The sequence below is a fragment of the Ahaetulla prasina genome, chromosome 1 (assembly GCF_028640845.1).
Source record: "Ahaetulla prasina isolate Xishuangbanna chromosome 1, ASM2864084v1, whole genome shotgun sequence".
Classification (NCBI taxonomy): domain Eukaryota; kingdom Metazoa; phylum Chordata; class Lepidosauria; order Squamata; family Colubridae; genus Ahaetulla; species Ahaetulla prasina.
Genome location: NC_080539.1, coordinates 88,330,374 through 88,354,103, shown reverse-complemented (window position 1 = coordinate 88,354,103; position 23,730 = coordinate 88,330,374). Strand labels below are relative to the sequence as shown.

At 40.9% G+C, this 23,730-nt stretch overlaps 1 protein-coding gene across 1 annotated transcript in view; it reads right to left on the bottom strand.

Annotated features, from left to right (window-relative positions):
- RPS6KA2 (ribosomal protein S6 kinase A2) overlaps window positions 1-23,730 on the bottom strand; it is a 170,299-nt gene that overhangs the window by 44,451 nt on the left and 102,118 nt on the right. The window contains exons 6-10 of the mRNA XM_058167946.1: window positions 20,447-20,553; window positions 18,725-18,762; window positions 16,775-16,917; window positions 3,263-3,333; window positions 1,472-1,560 (exon numbers count right to left, since the gene is read on the bottom strand). Coding sequence (XP_058023929.1) covers window positions 1,472-1,560; window positions 3,263-3,333; window positions 16,775-16,917; window positions 18,725-18,762; window positions 20,447-20,553 — 448 coding nt within the window. The remainder of the gene's footprint in view (window positions 1-1,471; window positions 1,561-3,262; window positions 3,334-16,774; window positions 16,918-18,724; window positions 18,763-20,446; window positions 20,554-23,730) is intronic.

The window sequence follows — 23,730 nt, the reverse complement described above, 5'->3', positions numbered from 1 at the left end:
CTCCCCATCCAAATGCCAGCACTGGGAGCAGCAGATCAAGTGTTACTGTTTTGCTGGTTATCGTCACACTTCTTTCAGGAGTATTTTACATTCATACAAAAAGCCAGTAATATAGCTTTGAAATGTTTCCATTTCTTTGCAGTTAGTCTGTTGTGTCCAGGGGTGATCTCAATGGAAAGATCAGGGTGGGGGGAGCAGGTGGGTATGTCCAATGCAGCAACATGTTTGTCTTCCTATTTCCATTTCAAATTCATTAAATTGAAATTGCAAACAATACAATTAATAGTATTGTTATTTCAAACATCCAAAATGCAGCACGCAGCTTGCCCATCCAGAAATCCATTCTGTATCTCTTCTCCAGATAAACTCTTGAGTCAAACATTATATGAAAGAAATATTTTATTGAAAGAAATGTAATGAGATCCACAAATTTCATTCACTCCTTGTTCAGTGATGGGTAATCTGTTCAGAACCTTCCTAGAAGATGGTAACAAACCCCTTTTAATGCTGTTTCTGAATAATCTAGAAATCTAAGCAAAGAAATAAATAAACATTACAGACACCTATCCACAAAACCACCAGGAATTGAATGGGACTAAAAGGATATCTTTATTTTTTTATGATAAAGCCACCATGATTATGATTAAACTTAGCTTAATTATTCTTACTATTCTACGAGAAAATGGCCAGTAATGATTAGAAAAAGTTTGAAAATGAAGTTGTGTTCTTATCTAATGTCACAACCAAAAACAGGTTTCATGGGGAGCAAAAAGTTAGGCTATGAAAATTCACTGCCTTTGGGCATAATTAGGTAGATAACAACATTACACTTGCATTGAAGAATTAGCAATAGCACTTAGACTTATATACAGCTTCATAGTGCTTTACAGCCCTCTCTAAGAGGTTTACAGAGTTAGCATATTGCCCCCAACAATCTGGGTCCTCATTTTACCCACCTCAGAAGGATGGAAGGCTGAGTCAACCTTGAGCCTGGTGAGATTCGATCTGCTGAACTGCAGCTAGCAGTCAGCTGAAGTAGCCTGCAATATTGCACTTTAACCACTGTGCCACCTTGGCTCTTCCCACCCATTCAGGCCAAAATCAAGCTTCAGTGATTCTACAGCAGACACCAGAACTAAAAGAACACATTACATTTTACTTTTTTTCCTACAATGGAAAAAAAGTATGAGAACATAAATCTAGCTCAGTCCTGCTTCTCTCTGCCTCTAGCATTAGGTACTGACAGGTATTCTGTATCTGTCAGTGGATGATTTTTGCTTCCATTCATGTGTAGCATCTTTTCCAACAGTCCCAAATATGTCATCAATTAAAGTGAAATTACCTTGTAGCTCTCCATCATACACTGTTCAACTGTATCACATATATGAGACTAAATGATAATTAACTAAAGAGAAAAAACAGCTGGGGAAATTTGCCCCGTGTTATGCAGCAATAAAATAAATTCCCATACCTAATCTGTTAGATGGATTCCTCTTGAAAAGAGCTCGCAGCAAACTCTGAGCTTCTATGCTCAAAAACTGTGGCATTCCTAGCTTGGCTCTGAAAAAAATAAGACATTTTAATGCAGGAATAAAAAGCACTGGTTCTTTTTTTAAATCTACACATGTATGTAAATGATTAAATACATCAGCAAAATGTATAGAAGTCTCAAATGAACATTTAAACTTTCTATAGACCAAGTTTTGGGATAATTTTATTAAACATTTTAATTTAAATCTCTGTGCAACTGATTTAGAGAATTTGTCATCCCTTATGATTGTGGCTAAGTCATATATAGCGAGAATAGAATAGAATTCTTTATTGGCCAAGTGTGATTGGACACACAAGGAATTTGTTTTTTTCCTGGCTTTTGTCTGTGAAATAGGACTTGCACTTCCTTTTCTGTGATCACAAGGGGTTGTGAACCCAATGGGATGGGGTCAGTTGTAGGAGATTTGGCTGTTGTTGGTGTGTCTGAGATGGGGTCAGTTGTAGGCGGCTTGACTGTTGTTAGTGTGTCCAAGATGGGGGTTGTGGAGATAGGTGGCTGTAGTTTCCTTTCAAAGAGTCACAATTCTTTCTATTTGAATGGAGTGTTCTCTCAGTCTTGTTTCTGTGAAATTCTCTTCTGATGCCTTGTTCTTTCAGCCATGTTATTTAGAATTTGGCAAATAAATCAAACAAAATAAAAATCCTATATGAACATTCACCTGCATTTTTGTGCATTCACCTGCATTTTTGTGCATGATTTTTTTAACGTGCATTCTATGTATGGACTTCTTCTATGGTGCATATTTTTAGTTTTCATTTGCAGCACTCAATCAATTGCAAAATTATGAACATGAAGATGTTGTATGGATAGGAAGTGTACATAGGTAATTTGCCCCAGTTTATACTAAGTTTGTATGTGTTTGTTTATGGGTGTGCGTGTGTTTTAGCTCTTGAAGGGCATAATGCTGAATTCGACCAGGAGTGCCAGTGAATATGGCACTCCTGCATCTCATCTACATGCAACATGTTGGGCAGTCAGAGCAATATACAACTTGGAACAATCAGGTCTTTATTATGTTACAGAACAGTTTTTGATCCTTTTATAGTTAAATGTAGGATTGAAGGGCACTGTAACAAGTCTTCTCTGCAGGCTGAAGAGTAAGCAAAGAGAGGTTACTGGAACAGATTAACTTTGTTTAATGAGATGTGTGCTTAAGTAACTGCACCAGGAAGGGATTGCGAGCGGGGATGGAAGAAACTGAAAACTGCTTGTTTCCCAATTTAGGTAACAATCCTATATCCTTCCTTCCTTTCCAAATGTAACTATGGTACAGTAATCTAATAATTCTGCTAGATCACATTTCTTATCTCTTCTATTCCTATTGCTAGTCAATGAGCTCTTCGCTAATATTTTGAACATGCAGTTCATAATGCAATACGTTGTGCCTTAGATTTAGGCAGCAGTGCTAAGTTCCCTGGTAGGATGGAATGGGCTCTGAGAACATCCCAGGAGATTTCCATAATTTAAATAGGTTCCCATGCTGCAAGTTGGAATTAAAAGTGGATTTGAACTGTGATAAACGGCTGGAGTTTTCAGCTCCTTGATTAAGAGTGGTCCCTGGACTACTAGCTACTGTGTTTTAGATACATTTGGAATATAATTTCTTGTATTTTCTGCAAGAAAATTTATAGAACCCAAAAGTTTATTCTGAGTTATAAGTTATAAGCTATAGCTATAAATAGATATACAAGTTGGGAATTTGCTACTCACTTGAGAATGAGTGCCATTGTTTCCTTACGGTCTTTCCCCTGAAATGGTAGTGACCCTGTCAACATTTCAAACTGTAAAGAAGGAACAGAGATGCTAAGAAGCATGAAACAGTGTAAATATAAACATAGCATATAGTCTATTGTATTTATCTTAACAATGCAGAATGTTCATTCATGCTCCATAAAAATTAGTACCCCCATTAAACCCATATGTGGAACATACATGAAGTTAAGGAAGAGTATCTTAACCTCTAAGTTGTGGGCCCTTATTTAAAAGAGCATAATAACAGAATAATCAAGTTAGAAGGGACCTTCAAGGTCTTCTAGTTCAGCCTCTGCTCAAGCAGAAGATACTGTACCAGTCTGGACAAATGGTTGTCCAATCTCTTAAAAACATCCAGTGATAGAACACCCAAAATGTCTGGAGGCAAGCCATTCCACAGATTAATCTTCTCACTCTCAGGAAATTTCTTCTTAATTCTAGGTTGGACCTCTTTTTGTTAAGCTTCCATCCATTACTTCTTGTCTTGCCCTCAGATGCTTTGAAGAATAGGTTGACCCCTTTTTCTTTGTGACAGCTCCCCAAATATTGGACGACTGCTATCATGTCACCCCTAGTCCTTCTCTTTGTTAGACTAGACATTCCCAATTCTCAAAACCATTCATTGTATGGTTGAGCTTCCAGTCCCCTAATTATCTTCTTCTCTGCACTTTTTTAAAAGAGTCTCAACAACTTAATAGATTCATAATAGATTCACTGGACTTTTGGTGTGAATAGTAAAGTTGTTCTAACCTTATGATGATCTAATAATAAAAGCATTCAATCAGATCAGATCAGATCAGATGCTGTCTTATACAGTGAAAATATTTTATGTATGAGTCCTGTGAAAATGTAGAAAAATTACCCAAAAAGGCTTCATGCTAAAGTTCCCTGCATCTCATGACTTTCAGACAGCCAGTTGCAAAAGATCAGTAATGAACATGGAAAATTTAACAATCAAGTGTAGAAAACAATAAAAAACAAGGAACTTTTTATACATCCACTTTATTAAATATTTAAAAGAATAACAGAGAGGGAAATAAATAAATAACACCAAGTTGCCATAAATTAAACATGATATGAAGAATTCGGTTGGAATAAGAATAGCCAGTATTTTAACGGAATTTAAAGAATTCACTAGAAAACAAAAGAATATCAGGTGCTATTTAGCAGAATGCTTAAGTCTATGTTCCTGCTTAACATAGTTTAATTCAGACTGTAAATGAACTTTTTGATGCCTGGGAACAGAACTATGTCAACTCCTTATATGGGGCATTTACATAAGAAGACTGATAAATGCCATACAAATAGGCAGGATCAGAATATTTGGTTGAGTTTCTTTTCTTTTTAGTGGCTTTTGAATTGAATTAAAATGTTATGCCTCCTTTAATATGCTATGGTTTTTGTTAAGTTCGGGAAGTAACGAGGCTGGAGACCAGGGTAGTGACAACAGCTCTTTAATATATGGTGAACCCAGCAACAGGCTGGGGAAAAACAACCCTTTATATACTGTTTAACCGGCGGCTTCAACCAATCAGCAACGTGCTTGTTTCCCGCCTAAATATTTAAAGATACATAACACTCCTCCCCTCCCAGAAAACACTTTACCACTATTTACATATTATTTACATGTTATTTTTCGACGTAGTCACGCAAATAACCTGGGCGTCTCCTAATTCTTTCGGACCTGCGCGGTTCAGTCCTGGGTGGTGTTTTGAGCTGGTCGGAGGGGCTTCTTTCTCCTCCCAGCTCTCTCTCTAGGCCATCGGGCCCTGGATTACTGGCAGTTTCTTTTTCTTGGCCCTCCGGCCTTGGATTACTTTTTGAGTTTTCCCTGCTGTTTCCATCGGGAACCTGATGGCGTCGCTGGACCTCCGGGACCTCAGCTAAGTCTTGCGCCTCCCCCGGGTTATGGTCAGCTGTGGATTCAAATAGGGAGTTGTCATTTTCTGTCTCAGCTAGCTCGGTTTGTTCAGCTAGTCGTTTCCTAATCTGGTCTATGTGGCGCCTCCATACTCGGTTGTCTTGTAATTCGACTAAGTATGACTTTGGACCGGTTGCTTTTATGATTTGCCCTGCGAGCCAACTTGGGCCGTCCCCATAGTTGCGGGCCCACACTCGGTCGCCTATGCCCATTTCTCTCGTTTTTTCTATTTCCCCCTTGTAACCCTCTGGTGTGTAATGGGGATTCAAACGGTCAAGTGGGCACCGGAGTTTCCGTCCCATCAACAATTCGGCTGGGCTTCTGCCTGTAGCAGTGCTTGGGGTTCTGTGCTGAACGGCCAGAAAGAAATCTATCTTTGTTTGCCAGTCACCTGGCTTGAGCCTGGACAATGCCTCCTTAGCGCTCCGGACGGAACGCTCTGCAAGGCCATTCGACGCAGGGTGGAAGGGCGCAGAGAGGGCATGTCGGATGCCTTCCTCTGCCAAGTATTCCTCAAACTGGGCTGCCGTGAATTGCGGGCCGTTGTCGGACACCAGAGTGTCCGGCAACCCGTGGGTTGCGAATAGGTGGCGCAGGGCTGCGATTACTGCCTCGGCCGTGGTGGATTTCATGAGTATGATCTCCAACCATTTAGAGAATGCATCGACAACCACGAGGAAGGTTTGGCCGTGGAAAGGGCCGGCAAAATCAATGTGGATTCTTGACCAGGGCCCTTGGGGTTTCTCCCATTCCCTGACTGGGGCCGTTGGGGGTAGAGGTCTGGACTCTTGGCAAGCCTGGCATTTCCCTACCCTCTCAGCAATCTCTGAGTCCATGAGAGGCCACCACACATAGCTCCTTGCTAACCCCTTCATCCTTACGATCCCTGGGTGACCCTCGTGGAGGAGGTCCAATACCTTTCCCCTTAATTTATCCGGGATTACCACACGATCACCCCACAACAGGCACCCCCCTTGAGCCGAGAGCTCATCACGTTTTTTCACAAATTCCTTAAACCGTTCGCCCGGCGCAGCGGGCCACCCTCTTTGTACCCAACCGAGTACAGTCCTTAACATAATGTCCCGGTATGATGCCCGAGCCACTTCCTTAGATGTGACTGGGCCAGAGTCCAAAGAGTCAATCAGCAGGATGGGCGTCCCCGGAGTGGGATCTTCGATCGCCCCTGGTAGTGGGCATCTGCTTAACGCGTCTGCATGCCCCACTTCTTTTCCTGGTCGATGCTGCAGCTTGTACGAATAAGCGGCTAGGAAAATAGTCCATCGAGTCAATCGTGGCGAAAGTGCCACAGGCGTTGGGCGGTCGCCAGCCAATATTCCTAACAGCGGTCTGTGGTCAGTCACAATTTCAAAATCCCGCCCAAAAACATATTCGTGAAATTTTTTCACCCCTGACACAATTGCTAGCGCTTCTTTATCTAACTGGCTATAGTTCCTCTCTGGGGAGGACATCGTTCTGGAGTAGAAGGCTATAGGGGCTTCTGTGCCGTTTGGCAGTCTATGGCTGAGTACAGCTCCCACCCCGTAAGGGGAGGCATCGCAAACCAGCACTAGTGGTAATGAGCTATGGTACTGGATGAGCAGGCTGTCGCTCGAAAGCAGGTTTTTTACTGCTTCGAAAGCCTTGCTCTCCGACTTCCCCCAAGACCAAGCAGTATTTTTTCCTAGAAGCTTATGCAGCGGTTCAGCAACGGTCGCTTTGTTTTTCAAAAAAACCGCGTAAAAATTCACTAGCCCTAGGAATGCCTGAAGCTCTGTTTTGTTTTTGGGCGCTGGAGCCTTTTTAATTGCCTTGACCTTGCTCTCAGTGGGGTGAATTCCTTTCTTGTCTATTCGGTAGCCCAAGAATTCGACGGATTCTACCCCTATCTGGCATTTGTTCACTTTAACCTTTAGTCCGGCTGACCGGAAAATGCCCAGAACCTTTCTCAACCGCTCCCCCAATTCCTCTACGTTTTCGGCTGATATCAGTACATCATCGAAGTAGGGAACTACCCCTGGGATCCCTTGGAGGAGACGTTCCATCAAATTTTGGAACAGCCCCGGTGCCACACTCACCCCAAATTGTAATCGGGTGCACTTGAAGGCCCCCCTGTGAGTTACAATTGTTTGGGCTTCGGCTGTGTTGGCGTCTACGGGCAGTTGTTGGTAGGCTTGGGCCAAGTCTAACTTTGCAAAGACTTGCCCTTGCCCCAAAGAGTGCAGCAAGTGTTGCACCACGGGAACTGGGTAAGCGCTTTTCTGTAAGGCTTTGTTTAGCGTCGCCTTGTAGTCAGCGCAGATTCTAATTGACCCATCTGGTTTTACTGGGGTGACGATTGGCGTCTCCCACTTTGCGTGATCGACTGGCACCAAAATCCCCTGATTTATGAGCTTATCTAGCTCCTTGTCAATTTTTGGTTTAAGGGCAAAAGGGACTCTCCTTGCCTTTAACCTAATGGGAGCTACCTGGGGGTCTAAGTTGAAGGAAATAGGGGTCCCCTTGTACTTGCCCAGGCAGTCCTTGAAGACATCTTGAACTCGTTCATGAGCATGTCTTTCAGATTACAGTCACTTCTGTAGATGCCAGTCACTCCCATGCCCAGTGCACGAAACCAGTCTAGTCCCAACAAACTAGGCAGGGTCCCTTCGACGATCGTGATGGGCAGGGTCTTCTTGTGTGGTCCGTACTCGACTCGGACGGAGGTTGTCCCTCGAACAGGGATGCGATTCCCTTGGTAGTCGTGGACTCGTAGCCGTTGTGTTTGCAGGTGGCGCTTCGCGACCGACGGCAGGGACTTCGCCAAAGGGTCCCAGGACATGGTGGTGATCGCTGACCCGGTGTCTACTTGGAGTTGGCACCGTACTCCTTCTATTTTGGGTTTGGTGAAGATCTTCTTCTCCACCTGGGTTGAGGCGCGGCCTATGACCACCGTCGTTTGGTTTGAATCCGCGCCTTTTTTGTTTGAGCCAATCGCGGGTCGCCTTGCCGATCCTGCGCTCTGATTGGCCGATTTGAATTTTCGGCGGAAGGTTGGGGAGCTCGACAGACTTGAGCTAGGTGCCCTTCTTCTCGCACCGCCGACATGTTGCGTCCTTGAACTTGCAGCGCTGGCGCTGGTGTTGACCTCCGCAACTTCCGCATTCGTCGGTCCTCTTTGTCGCGTTTCTCGGTTCGGCAGACCCCTTCCTCATCCTCACCGTCGGATTCGGTCTGGATCTCTTCTTGATGCACCGGGGTTGACTTTGTGCTCGCCTTTGGTGTGAGAGGCTTTTGCAGCGTCTCCGCCGCTTGGGTGGACATTTCATGCGCTCGGGCTTCGTCCAGGGCGTTTGCCAGCGTCAGATTGCTTTTCGATAGCAGTCGCCTCCGCAAACGCATGTCTCGGACCCCCCTGATGAGTTGCTCCAGCAGCACCTCGTCCAGGTCTCGGTACCCACAGTCTTTGGAGGCTTTCCGCAGGGCGGCCATGTAGTCGCCGATGGATTCGCCCTCTAGCTGCCGGCGCTCTCCAAATTCAAAACGCCGCACGTATTTGGACGGCGTTGGCGCGAAGTGGTTTTTTAGCAGGGTTTGCAGAGTTTGCCACGATACCGATTGTAACGGCGTTGGCTCTGCCAGGGCTTCCGCGATGTCGATGACCTCGGGACCGCAGTGGCTCAAAAAGTATGCCCTTTTGCGGTTGTCTGGAACTCCTTGCAGTTCGTTGGCTTCTAGAAAGCTTTCGAAACGGGTCATATACGTTCCCCATTTCTCTTTAGCCGGGTCAAACGGTGCGGGCGGAGTGTAACTGGCCATCTCCGTTTTTTCTGCCCTGTGTTTGCTGGGTTCGGTTCTGGTGCTCCTTAGCCTCGAGATCCCATCCTCGTCGCCAGTGTTAAGTTCGGGAAGTAACGAGGCTGGAGACCAGGGTAGTGACAACAGCTCTTTAATATATGGTGAACCCAGCAACAGGCTGGGGAAAAACAACCCTTTATATACTGTTTAACCGGCGGCTTCAACCAATCAGCAACGTGCTTGTTTCCCGCCTAAATATTTAAAGATACATAACAGTTTTGGTTTGTTCCCTTCCTAATAATGGAACACTATACTGTTTTTCAATAATAGCATCTGGTCCTAAGTCTTCAGGTGTCCATTCTTGTTATAATTTTTTGCACAAAAACCAAATGATAAAATAGTATTCCAAGTGGAGCATTGCCTGCAGCAGAATTTTTGGGAAAAAGAAGTTGCCTCTTTGAATCAGTACAATTTTTAAAATATCCTTTCAAATACCAGAGCACCAGGAGGCTCCAGCTAGTCCAGAATGCGGCCGCGCGGGTGATAGAGGGAGCACCGCATTGCTCCCATATAACACCTATCCTGCGTGGCTTGCACTGGCTGCCGGTAGCCTTCTGGGTGCACTTCAAGGTGTTGGTTACCACCTTTAAAGTGCTCCATGGCTTAGGACCAGGATATTTACGAGACCGCCTTCTGCCACCGTTTGCCTCCCAACGACCTGTGCGCTCCCACAGAGCAGGTCTCCTCAGGGTGCCGTCGACCAAACAATGTAGGTTGGCGGCCCCCAGGGGGAGGGCCTTCTCTGTGGCAGCACCAGCTCTATGGAACGAGCTACCTCCGGGGTTACGACAACTTCCCAACCTCCGGGCCTTCAAGCGTGAACTGAAGACCTTATTATTTCATCGAGCGGGACTAGCCTAAAGTATATTTTTAAACGAAATTTTAAATGGTTTTAAAGCGATCTTTGACCATTTTTAGTGATTGGGCCATTAATCTATTTGGTTTTAATTGTTTTTAATATTGTTATTTATTACTTTGTATTTATCTTGTATTTTAATATGGCTGTAAACCGCCCTGAGTCCTTCGGGAGATGGTGCGGTATAGAATCTTAATAATAAATAAAAATAAATAAATAAATAAACACTGCCACAACCTACCCTTTCTTTGCCCATATTATTGCTCAAAGTGGTTTTTTTTTTTAAATGATGTAAAGCGCAAGACTTTCAATTGGTGACATGGAAATGTTTCTCTCTTTCACAAAATAATATATCTCCTTCAAAGCTATAAAGAATGCTGTGCACCTAAAACAGTAGAAGTAACTAGAAGTGGTAGAACAATTGGAGCCCACAATTGTTCAACTACAACTTCCATCAGCCCCATTAATACTGCCTGTTTGGAAGGAAGGTACTTGTTCATCAAATAAATGTACATCACATTGTTGTTGTTGTTGTTAGTTGCGAAGTCGTGTCCGACCCATCGCAACCCCATGGACAACATTCCTCCAGGCCTTCCTGTCCTCTACCATCCCCCAGAGTCCATTTAAGCTCACGCTGACTGCTTCAGTGACTCCATGCAGCCACCTCGTTCTCTGTCGTCCCCTTCTTCTTTTGCCCTCAATCATTCCCAACATTAGGCTCTTCTCCAGTGAGTCCTTCTTTCTCATTAGGTGGCCAAAGTATTTCAGTTTCATCTTCAGGATCTGAAGTCTATATCACGTTACAGAACATTATTCCTGACAAAGTTTGTTCCTGTTTTCTTTTTTTAGCCCTGAGACCACTCACCCATCTTATAGACATTTCCCCCTTAAGCATATCAATGGAATGCTAACATCTGCTCTACTTTGATTAAAACAAATTATAATTAGATACTAAATCTAATTTAAGTAGCTCAGAGTACATCTTTCAGTTCCATTTCAGTAAATGAAAGCAATAAAAGAGAAACTACAGTCCCCAAGGAACAGTAATTCTAGATTTGCGCTGATAGGTAATTTAAAAAAGCAGAACCAGAATGATGGCAAGAAGAACTACACTAATTTTAAAAGCACTCTCATTTTTTTTTAGGTTTTAACTAAAAAAAATGTCATTTATTTGATACAAGTGGCCTGAATTCACTGTTGCAACTGTTTATGCTTAATAAACAAAATAAATAAATAAATGAAAATTAAAGTAATAAAGATTTGTATTCTATTCTATTCTATTCTATTCTTTCTACTTTATCTATATACTCACTCATCACACACACACACACACACACACATACACACACACACACATAAATGCAAATATACACACTGTTCTTTTCTTCCATTTCTGTATTTTCTCATTTTTATTATTTTACTTTTTTATTTTGGGTCTTTCTTTTTTAGTTGTAATGCTCAATAAAATTATTATTATTAAAAGAAGGAAACCTTCAACATTGTTGTAGAAAATTTTTCTTAAAAGGACACACACCTTCCACAACATTGTAGGATTTGTTAGCAAAACCACTTAATACAGTGAAAGCCGATTGTTGGGGAGGGAAAAAGAGGGAGCAATGATATTTTTTTTAGCAGGATGAGGAAAATGACATTTCTTTCAACATGCAAGATGTACTTGCCCACGTACAGTAAGAGGAATTACCTGAGAAACATTCGCTAAAATGATTCTAGCTACTTTTGTGTAATATTACTATGTAAAAAATTTGTTGATTTTTAAAGTTCAGCTTACATTATAGATTGATTAAATCCTCATAGGGAAAAAAAACATCATTACAGAGACTATGAAATCCATATGTAACCTAATTTTATGGGTATAAAAACACAAGTCTATATATCAATAGCAGATTAAGAACAGATTTTTTAAAATACAACCCGCATGTAGACCCAAATAGACCTGAAAAACAAATGTTATCATCAGAATTCCCAAAGTTTGCTGAGGTACATACTATGGAAATGGGGGGGGGGAGAAGAAAATAAACAGCTCGACAAAATCTAGCCATGCTTAGTAGTTATAGAAATCTGAAAGTCATTAGGGAACTAATATGAAACACACATGTACACCAAATACAGTGTACTATAATATCCTATTGTATGTCTATAGTTATAGACTAATCATTTCCCTTTTCAGAGAAGCAGGGTGGAGAAGAGAAGACAAAAGTATGGAGAGAAAAGAAAGAATGAAAGAGGAGAAAGGTGAAAGAGGATTTCTTTGTCAAGGAAAAAGAGAGAACATTATGACTGGGGTGGCGCAGTGGTTAGAATGCAGTATTGCAGGCTAACTCTGCCGACTGCCAGAAGTTTGATTCTCACCCAGTTCAAGGTTGACTCAGCCTTCCATCATCCTTTTAAGGTCCGTAAAATGAGGACCTAGATTGTTGGAGGCAATATGATGACTCTGTAACCGTTTAAAGCAGGCTGTAAAGCTCTATGAAGCAGTATATAAGTGCTAAGTGCTATCTTCCACATTTCTATATGCAAGAGAAAATAAGAATATGCAATAGTCTACAACCCAAGGTGAGGAATGTAAAATACAGTATCAGTAGAAAAAAGCTTCAGTGGGAGTCAAAGTCAAGCCCAGATCTTGAAATAGTACAAGCAATGCCAAGATCTAATAAGAAAGCCTAGACAGATTCTGGGCATGCTGGTAGAAGGGAAAGATGGAACTAATGTTTTTCTTCAGCACTTAATTGCCTTTTGCTCAAAGTTTTATGCATGACTGTCTAGACCCACGTGGTTGGTAAGAAGATTCAAAGAAGCAAGAGCAGTGTGGACTTTAAGAAGATGTCTTCCAAATACCGAAACTTGGCTCTTGAAAGAGAACAATGTACTAGGGAGAAGTTCCTCAAAGCCTTGGACTTCGGGATTACTCCTGTCCTTAGTGCACTACTTGATACCAGATGTGTGGGATCCAAAAGGCAGAAGAACTTCGCTCTTTCTTGCCAGTTCTGAGAATAACCCTCTCCCGCCTCCCAGGGTTTCTTCTGTTCCTAGGAGGGCGAATTCTTCTGAGGAGATCATGACACTTCTCATTAAAAGCTGCAAGCCATACCACTAAATATTATATTTTGGTCCTTTCACTATTCTACCTTGTGATTAACAGGGGTTGAATGCTAACATTTCTGAAATGTAACAGCTCACGGCAGGAAGAAGAGGAGGTGATAGTGGCTATGACTGTGATTTAGGAACATAAAACAGGATCAGGTTTCAATTGCATGACTGCAGTCATTTTCTTGCCTTTTTTAAAGAAAACCATGCCTACTAGGCATTTCAGGTCGACCTGGTTAAAAAGCAGACCTTGCAGAATAATAAGAATACTTATTATTGTGGTAGAGTTTAATAACAGAATCTTGAAAGTCAATGCAAGTTTCCCTCTGTCTCCCCCTTTATAAAGGTAAAAGGTAAAAGTTCCCCTTGCACATATGTGCTAGTCGTTCCCGACTCTAGGGGGTGGTGCTCATCTCCGTTTCAAAGCTGAGGAGCCAGCGCTGTCCAAAAACATCTCCGTGGTCATCTGGCTGGCATGACTCAATGCCAAGGGCGCATAGAACGCGGTTGCCTTCTCACCAAAGGTGGTCCCTATTTTTTCTACTTGCATTCCGAACTGCTAGGTTGGCAGAAGCTGGGACAAGTAATAGGAGCTCACCCCGTTACATGGCAGCACTAGGGATTCGAACCACTGAACTGCCGACCTTTCGATCAACAAGGTCAGTGTCTTAGCCCCTGAGCCACCACGTCCCCCTCCCCTTTTATATTAAACACAATTAAGATGAGTTTCTTTCTCATGCTTCCTTCTATCTTTAGATTGTGTACTTCCTTGAGCTTAAACGGCTTGCTCGTATCAGCTTTACAATCTCTTCTTGCAGATACTCTTGGCTTGAGCTAAAACCTTCTTTATGTGAGGCTAGGAAAACAATGCCACTTAAGGATGAATCTGTCTGTTTGTGTCACATTTCTGGCATTTCCTGTAGTTCTGAAGTAATATAGACATAACGGTTGCAGTTTCTATAATCTGGCATTAGATGCTGTCTTACATTGTCTAAGGTTACTTCCATAAAAAAAAAAAAGAAACTATTGTTTGAGGCCATAGATGTTGCCTTGAATAATGGCTCCATCACAATTCAGAGGATGAAACAGAATGAATGAAGTTTTTACAGGGAGAGGGGACTAAATGCATAAATTATACACTGCCCAGCAGAGTCCTGAAAGACATTTCAAGATGTGCATGACAGAGGTAGTAATGAAAAGAAGCTTCTAGGCATTATGGAAGACAGGCCTTTTAATCAAATGTTCATTAAGATTTCAGGAGGATGCTTTATTATGACTCCCCCACCTTAAAAAATTGGGCTAGGCGATAGAACTGTTGTTATTAATTGGCTAGTATAACTGATGTGAACTTGTGAATGCTGAGAAGTAGGCTGTTGGTTTTCTGGTTAAACATATATGAATGAATGAGTGCTATAGAATCCATAGTGATCCTTAGGTTGGACCATGGGTTTACCTAGGCCATTGATGCCAACTAACAGTGATTCTTCAGCATTTTGTGCTATAATTTTTTCCCCAATCTAATATAATGGGACAAGGAGAAAGACCACATTACCTTCTCCATGAAAATCCATATAATCTAACACTGAACCAAAACCTGGTCATAAACATAGCCTCCTTCGGCTGGCCTCAGCCTCAGAAACAAAGGACATAATCTCACGATGATATCAGAAATTTTAAAAATGGTCAACTCATGGAGAACTGAATCACTTTCAGCTGCACTAGGCCCTAAGGGGCCCAGGCTACATCCAGTTGCTCCCTAACATCTCTGCTTTCCAGCTGGTCTCTTTTGTCCTTCTTCTGGTAAGGCTCCAATGCCTTATTTCTTCCCTAAATACTTGCATTTCTAGTTCTATCAGGAACTTCCAGTTTCTGAATGACTGGTTAGCCACTTCATAATCCTTAAAAGACCAATCTCTGGCAATTTAATTTCCCTCTCTTTCGACCAGTCTTTTTAAAAATTAATTCAACTGTCTATAAAATAAAGCTCTCCTGTCTCCTAGCAACAGCAGGCTAGGGATGGGGATGCTGCACTTCCCTAATGAGCCATATCTGTGGCAGAAGCAGACATGGTAGTGCTCTCCTACTCCAAATTGGATTAAATGTAAAAAAAAAAGGGGGTGGGGGAGGGAGAGAGATTATACAGCTTTAGAAGTGCATAAACCCTCCATAGAAGAGGGCATAGTGGAAAAACTGCAGAAAAAACTCGGTCACAGTACAGAAAGGTGAGAGCTGGGAAAAAAGTGATTTGATAAGAAAATGAAAAGTTCTGCAGTCAATTCCATGGCAAAGGAATTAGTATCAAGATGGTCAGGATTGGGAGTACCAGGGTGCAAAGGTCTGTAAAAACAGATTAGGAACAATTCTCATCTCTAAGACAGGCACTATGAAAGCAGTCCTTATTATTTATGTCACCGTCAAAGCTGACACCAAAGAGAGCAAAGAAAAACCTCAAAAAAAAAAATCGTGCAAGATCAGATGACATGGAGAGACTACGCCCATAGAATTGCCAAGAGCCGGACCCAACTAAATGTATATCATCATCATTATTATCATCATCATCATCTATGTACAGATTCAGTTTTTTCCTAAATATTTCTTAAACAGGGCTAACACAATGTGCAGGCCTAGCTTAAGCAATCCTACGTGGAAGAAAAAGAAGACAACACAGCATTCGGCCTTGTGTGACATATCAAGTGACTCAATAAAACCTGTCTAGGGCAAAGAAAGTAAGTACTGTAGCTGGAATTAAAAGGAAAGTAAAAAGGCTGGGAAAAATCTTATTTAATATATTATCCAAATTAATGAACATTTTGTTTAGACAATAGCTAGTTGCCAAGATGGTCAAATGACAGGAATGAAAACCTTAACAGTCCATATTATACAACTTCCTACATACTACTTTTACCACCAATGAATTACTCTATTGGTGATTTCACAGATGAGAATGCTTCAGGAGACACATGCTGATACTTCTACCTAAGGATATAGCCTTCCTCAATGTAAAATTAAATACCAACGCATCAAGATTCAGGAAGAAATTACAAAACAACCTTACAAAGGTTGATGGCAGCTTTTCATCCAGGATAAAGAATGTCCATCGTGCCCTTGGAGACAGCAGTGGCTGGTACCTCCCAAACTACCCACACAACTCTGAAAAACTGTACAAATTACACACAGTCCGCTGGTTAAATTACATCAATTGTATAATTATGGACTGAAAAGTCATGAATATCTGGATGGCAGGAGCTATAAGGGCTGAAATCACATTTTAGGACAGAAGAGGATTGATGTTAACACAGTACATGAAATGGCTCTAAACATCTGCAGTCAATTTTTACTCCACATTTATATTTAGATACGGATATCCAGTTTTGCATGAAACGGACTCTGGATTTAATCCTGAGTGCTTTCACTTGAAGAAGAAGAATCCGTAGGGTGTGGAAAAAGTTCTGCTTAAGACTTTGCCTCCTACAGTAAGCCATATTGAGCTAAAAGAACTAATATCCTGATCACTTCTTTAGAATTTAATAGGACTGAACCCAGAATTAGTCATACTCAAACATACAATCACTGGAATCAATGGATCTAAACAAAGCCTTGATCTAATCCACAGTGATGATAAAATTGAGAGGATCTTGTAAATGCAAAAAAATTCCCAAGCTCATAAATATGCTCCTCACAATAAGCTTACATTCTCATATTGATGTGTCAGTCAATTAGTGAATTGCAGAAAAAAAGTTCTGCCCTTACTTACCATTAGGACACCAAAGGACCACCAATCTGCACTCTGGGTGTGCCCTCGCCGGTTGACCACCTCTGGTGCCATGTATTCTATTGTCCCACAAAATGAATAAGCTCTCTTGTCATGGTCAATGGCTTCCTTGCTCAGGCCAAAATCTTTAAAAAAATGAATATATACTACTAAGTATCTTGAATATTCCAAATAGAGTGCAGTAGTCTTCAATTTACAAACACAACTGAGCCCCAAATTTCCATTGCTAAGCAAAAAAAATTGTTGTGAATTTTGTCTCATTTTATGACCTTTTTGCCACAGTTATTAATTTAGCAACATGGTTGTAATGTGAATCTGGCTTCCCCATTGCCTTTGATTGTCAGAAGGTTGCAAAAGGTGATCACATGACCCTGGGACACTGTAACCGTAATAAATACATGTCAGTTGTCAAGCATCCATATTTGGATCATGTGACCATGGGGATGCTGCAATAGTTCTAACTGTGAAAAACAGTCACTTTTTCGGTGCCACTGCAACTTCAAACTGTCACTAAACAAATACTTTGTTGTGGTCTGTCAGCAGCCTACAGAGCTGGCAACGGAGTCGGACAGCGATGAGGCTGAGGTGAGGCCAGGGCCATCGGGAAATGAGGTGCAGACTCCAGAGCCTCCAGAGACTGATAGTAGTGAGGCAGAGGAACAGGAGGAGCCTGTTCCTAATGCACGCATGAGAAGAGCTGCCAGAAGGCAAGAGCAGCTCAAGCAGAGAGGACAACTCGGGAGTAGGGCCAAGAGATGATTGGGCCTCTCTCATAAGGCTTAAAACAGAGCAGCACTGGTGTTTCAGCTTTGCCGGAAAACAACATTGTAGCTGCGTCTTCTGCTTTGTCTTCTGCTTCATGTACGTCTTTGTTTTTGTGGCTTCTGGACATTTGCCAGGAAGGGCCTTTGGCAGTTTGCCTAATTGGACTACGGTTTGTGAGATAACTGAGGAATTTGTGTTGGGAGGCATTTGTTTTACTTTGAGTTGAACGATGCTGGGAATGAAGTAATTCCCAGCTGTTCGAATAAAGTTTGTTTTTCCACAGATTAAGTTTATTACTACCTACTTGGGCCTGGTTCACAACAGACTTCCTGTATTAGTGCACCAAAAGTAGATCTATCCATAGTTATTTCTTTCTTGCTCAGTTTTGGATGTCAACTCACATCAGTACGATATATTCCCAGGACTAAAGACTGACTATGTCTACCTAAGCAAACAGCTCTCCTGAGCCTGCACACTTATCTGGTTGCAGATTTGCTGCACTATTATTTGCACTATTATTACCTGCACTGTCTGCACTATTTCAGAATGTTGTTGGGCACATTGTTATCATGGCTGCTTCACACTGCTAGGGGTACTGAAATTAAAGCAGCAATGAGATATACTTTGTAATGAGCCTGAGGTCCTGATGGCAACTCAAATGTGCTAGCTGATCTGTCATCAAGCTGATATATGATAGAATAGATAACACAGATACAGCTGTTGTAGAAAGTAGATCCTTACCTGTAATCTCTTTTTTTTGTAAAAGTTTCTATTTTTTTAAACAAACATTCAAACAAACAATACATCCTTAATCATTCAATGTTTCATCTGAGTGCATATTTTGTGTCTTCTACTCCCTCCTCTATCATTTTCATATTGTATTTCTAGCATACCTTTATATTTTCATTCAGATTGTTACATCATTCTTTCCAAATTTCTTATGTTTATATTATTCAATTATCTAAATTTTTATATATATCTCTTCTCTAACCATCGATATAATTGCCCCCATACTTTAAAATAACTCCAATTCTTCCTTTTCTTTAATTACCAATATTAATCTATCCATTTCTGCACATTCCAATATTTTCTTAATTACTTCTCCCTTTAAAGGGATTTTCTCTGCTTTCCAATTTTGCGCAGATACAATTCTCGCTGCAGATTTACCTGTAATCTTAATGTGTCCTTCTTCATCTAGAAGAATGCTAGAAGACAATGTAATGAAAAGTTATTATATTAAACCAAAGCAGATGTCTAGAACTGTAACTTGAACAATGACAAACAACATTCTAGATTTTCCTTTCCTCCTCATATGTGTAGTGATGCATTCTTCAAATTTGTTTATATTCATCCTTTAGGAATGAAATTAAAAAGAGATACAGTACATAATTCCCCTATCTCAAGATTTGTTGCTTGAAAAATATTGCCTGAAAAAGAAAACTACACTGTCTCTTTTTTAGGTAGAGTTACCTTTTGTCATGAAAAGTAACTTAAAAGGACGTGGTCTTCTATAAAATTTTGGTAGGCTGATAAGAGACTGTCACTGTACACAAATGAATAATCAACACTAACAGTTGTCACTACTAGTATTTAATAAATACTATTTTATCCTTTATGTGTCGCCTTTTGACAAATTTTGCTTCCTTGAATAATGATTGTATATCAGCTGCACCACTTGCTTCTCAATAACACTATATTTAAGAAAACAATCCAGTTCTGTGATCCCTTGATCTATAGATAATTCAGAGAACACTAACAGCAATTGATCCTTCTAAAAGAAAGAAACAGTGAAGCTACATTGTTTTTTTTTTTCTAATGCTTATCAACCTTTCTATTTTTTTTTCCTAAAAGAGGCAGTGATATTCTCATTGGTAATTTAAATCATGCTCAGGCAATGAAAAAGTAGCATATTCTGAAAAATTAAAAGTATTTACTGGAAATTGGTCAGCATGGACAGGAAATTGAGGCAAAAGTATGGCCTATGCCAAATATGGGAAGAATATAGTGGGCTTTCACTCTAGAGTGGTGGTGTGGCCTAGAGGTGGTGCTCTCACCTCACAATCAGGAAGCTATGAGTTCAATCCTAGGTACAGGCAGATATTTCTCTCTGGGCATAATGAGAATATATCTACTGAACAAAACTCTGCATTGACGACAGGAAGGGCATCCGGCCAGTAAACACTCTGCTAGCTCCACTCAGTTGCCCAGATTTCTATCCTTAGTCAGTTTTCTATGCATCTTACAACAAGAGAGCAGTATGAGTGCTGAAGATAATGGCTTTAACTTTTAATGAAATGCATTTCTTAAGATCAGTATGTCTCAGAACAATTCACAATATGCTCATGTTTTTACAGGCAATTTTTTTTAAAAAAAATACATTTTCAGAATCTGCCCCTGAAATAAGCCCCTCTACATGAGATATATTGAACATTTAGACTCTTGAAACAAATATCTCAGTTGAGCTTCCACCGGCTTCAATAATCTCTCTCTCATCATCTATCTTACTCTTGACCAGATGATGCAATATATTTATTTTCTTGAAAGTATGTGAAACATCCTACTTGACTAAGAAGTATTATGTATGTTAGAAGCCTACCAATCATTTATAAATACTTGCATGTTATTTCACTTTGTTCTTAGTACATTAAAAATACACTATTTGGAGTAGAGGTAATTATCTTTCATGCAGCTGAAGCTAGAGATGTCACATCATCAGAGTGGGTGTGGCACATTTTTTTCTCCTTGTTTGGGGGAAATTCTGCCTGTTCATTTTGGATCAGACAATTTAGGTGGTAGAATGATTATTAGAACTTACATAATTTCATGTACATTTTGTGACTACAACAAAGTAACTTTATTTAAAACTAATGTGTTTCTGTATTAACTTACTTTTCTGGTTTCAAATCTCTGTATATAATACCCAGACCATGAAGATGATCTAAAGCCAAGGCCAGCTCAGCTAAATAGAATTTAACATCTTCTTCTGTAAACATTACCTGGAAATGAAAAAATAGCAGAGTGCATCATATACAGGAAAAAGTTTATTTATATGGAGCTACATTCAGTCATATTTAAAGGAAATCACAAATGTCAATGTAATTTAGAATGGTCACAACGTAGGATCAGTTAATTTCAAGGCTAACTTTAGATTAACCCTATGGGTTTTTTAAAAGAAACAACAACAAACCACGACTTCAAAAAACACAGAAGCAATTTAGAATTAGAAAGAATTAAATTAGGTGGAGGGTCCATAGCAAAGTAATAAGCAATGAAATAGATGTGGTATCTACAGATAAAGCTGGACAAATTTCTGCCTGAAACTATGGACAGCTACTACCAGTCATTGTTGACAAGAAAGTCCAGGTGCCTCTTGAAAACTATGACCTGGAACAGGGGTCTCCAACCTTGGCAACTTTAAGCCTGGAGGACTTCAACTCCCAGAACATCCCAGCCAGCAAAGGCTTAAAGTTGCCAAGGTTGGGACCCCCTGATCTGGAGGACTGAGAATCTCCATAGACATTTAGAGAGGATTTTATCCTATGTAGCACAATTGGGTATTGCACCCTGTTTCATACACAAAAGTAAAAATGCCAATTCTCATATAACTGACTGCATTATGCCCCTTTAAAACCTTACTCAGTATTATATATATATATATACCTCAGAAAACAAATATTAAAGCTCAGAAAACATATATATATATATATATATATATATATATATATATATATATATATATATATATATATATATATATATATATATATATATATATATATATACACACACACATATATATATATCTTTGAGTAAAATTGGAAGTGTCTTGGCGCGTTTGACGAAGTCTCATTCGTCATCTTCAGGCTTCAGCTTGGAGCAATGTGTGATCGCAGCTGTTTCTTCCTTTTAACTGCTAGTGGGGTTTGAACTGATTGGGTGGGAGCTTGGCTGTGCTCTGATTGGATGGGGGTTTTCTGTGCTCTGATTGGATGGGGTGTGTCCTGTGTTGGTGGGGGCTTGGTTGTGCTCAGTCTAGTCTGTGCTGCAGGGGGATTTGAGCTGGTGAGATGCATAGCTGTTGTTTGGCTTTGTGGTCGTGCTACATCTTCATAGTGGGTGTCAGTCTGCTGCATGAATGGATTGGAGGGTTTGAAATGGCTAATGTTGCAGCTGCGGTCTGGCTTCTGGTCCTTGGTGCTTCATGATCAGTGTGGGTTTGGGTCTGCTTTCTGGGTGGATGTGCGGTGGTGACATCCTGTGTGGACGTGAGTGTGGGTCTGGTGTCATTCCTCGTGTTAGGGACTCGTTTGTCAATAAGGCGGGTTTCAAATGGCTGGTAGGCGGGAGGTGTCATCTCGTTTGTTCATGCTGTGTGGGCGTTTCTCTATCTCAATGGCTTCTCTGATTATTCTGTTGTTAAAGTGTTCAATTTTGGCGATAGTTCTGGTCTTTTAAAGTCAATAGTGTCCTGTGACTTTAAAGTGTTGGACCAGGGAAGAAGTTAGTTCCTCTTTTTGAATGAGTTCCTGTGTTCTTCAATGCGTGCACTTATTCTTCTGTTGGTTTGTCCAATGTATGTGGTGGGGCAGGCGGTGCATGGGATTTCATATACTCCTTGATTTTCTAACTCAATTTGTCTTTGGGGTTTCTTAGGGTGGTGGATAACATTTGTGCAGAATGTTGTCTTGAGTTGTGTTGTGGAGGATCTTGCGAATTCTGTCTGTGGTGCCTTTCAGGAATATGGGAGGACCTGGTTTTTCACAGGACTCTGTCTTGACAGGTGGGGGTTCTTTTGGACCCACTATTTGGTAACTTATTTCTCTGCCAGAACCATTCCAGTTTTGAAAAATATTACAGGGAAATTGTTTAAATATGGATAAAAAGCAGGAAAAAGTATCAAGGCACCATGACGAAGACATCATCATTTCCTTTCAAAATAAACATGCAGTTTACTCTCTCCAATCCTGTTCTCTTCATAAAACCATTATTCTGACCTTAAGACTTTGATAGTATTTTAGTATTTTCCAGTATTTCAATTATCTGTGATTAATCCTCATGTTAAAACAAAAGGATCTCGGCTGATTTTCCCTTCTCTCAAAGAACAATTCCTAGATATAGAGTATATATAGCCGTGATGACGAACCTATGGCAAGTGTGCCACAGGTGGCACGTGTAGCCATATCAGAAGGCATGCACGCTCAGCTGCAGCGCATATGTGCACACTGGCCAGCTGATTTTCAGGCCTTCTGGGCCCATCAGAAGTAGGGAAACAGGCTGGGTGGTGGCCCATTTCTCTCTCTCACCTGGATCCAGAGCCTCTCTAGGAGTCTCTGGAGGTTGGGGACAGCAAAAAACCTCACTTCTGGTCTAACCGGAAGGTGGCAAACAGGCTGTTTCTGGCCTCCAGAGGACCTGAAGGCTTTCACTCTCCCCAGACTCATATAGAGGCTCTGGAGCCAGGTGAGAGAGAAAAACGGGTCTACTGGGCCATCATGTGCCAGGAGCAGGGGGAGCGGGGGTGGTGATGGTAATGCATGCATGTGTAGAGGCAGAGTGCATAGAATTATAGGTGTGGGCACACGAATGCATGACACCCCCCGTCCTCCCCTCCTGGCACGTGATGGCAAAAAGGTTAGCCATCACTGATATATAAGAAGCAGCCAACAAGGACCAAGTAAAAAGAATATTCTGTTTAGGTTTCATCATGCATTTTATGAACTTGGTACACTTTGCTTTTTTATAGAAAATAAATATATATATACACACACACAGAGTAATAGCTCTAAAGTTTGAGAAAACAAAAGCCAAATAGATTTGATTCTGTCTTCTCCAAGCCAGCAGAAATCAGTTTTTCACAACATGATCAACAAAATGTCCTATAAAATAAATAAATGTGGTTAACCGTTCATAAGATTGCATTTGCTATCATTCCAGTTTTTGAAAAATATTACAGGGAAATTGTTTAAATATGGATAAAAAGCAGGAAAAAGTATCAAGACACCATGACGAAGACATCATCATTTCCTTTCAAAATAAACATGCAGTTTACCCTCTCCAATCCTGTTCTCTTCATAAAACCATTATTCTGACCTTAAGACTTTGATAGTATTTTAGTATTTTCCAGTATTTCAATTATCTGTGATTAATCCTCATGTTAAAACAAAAAGGATCTC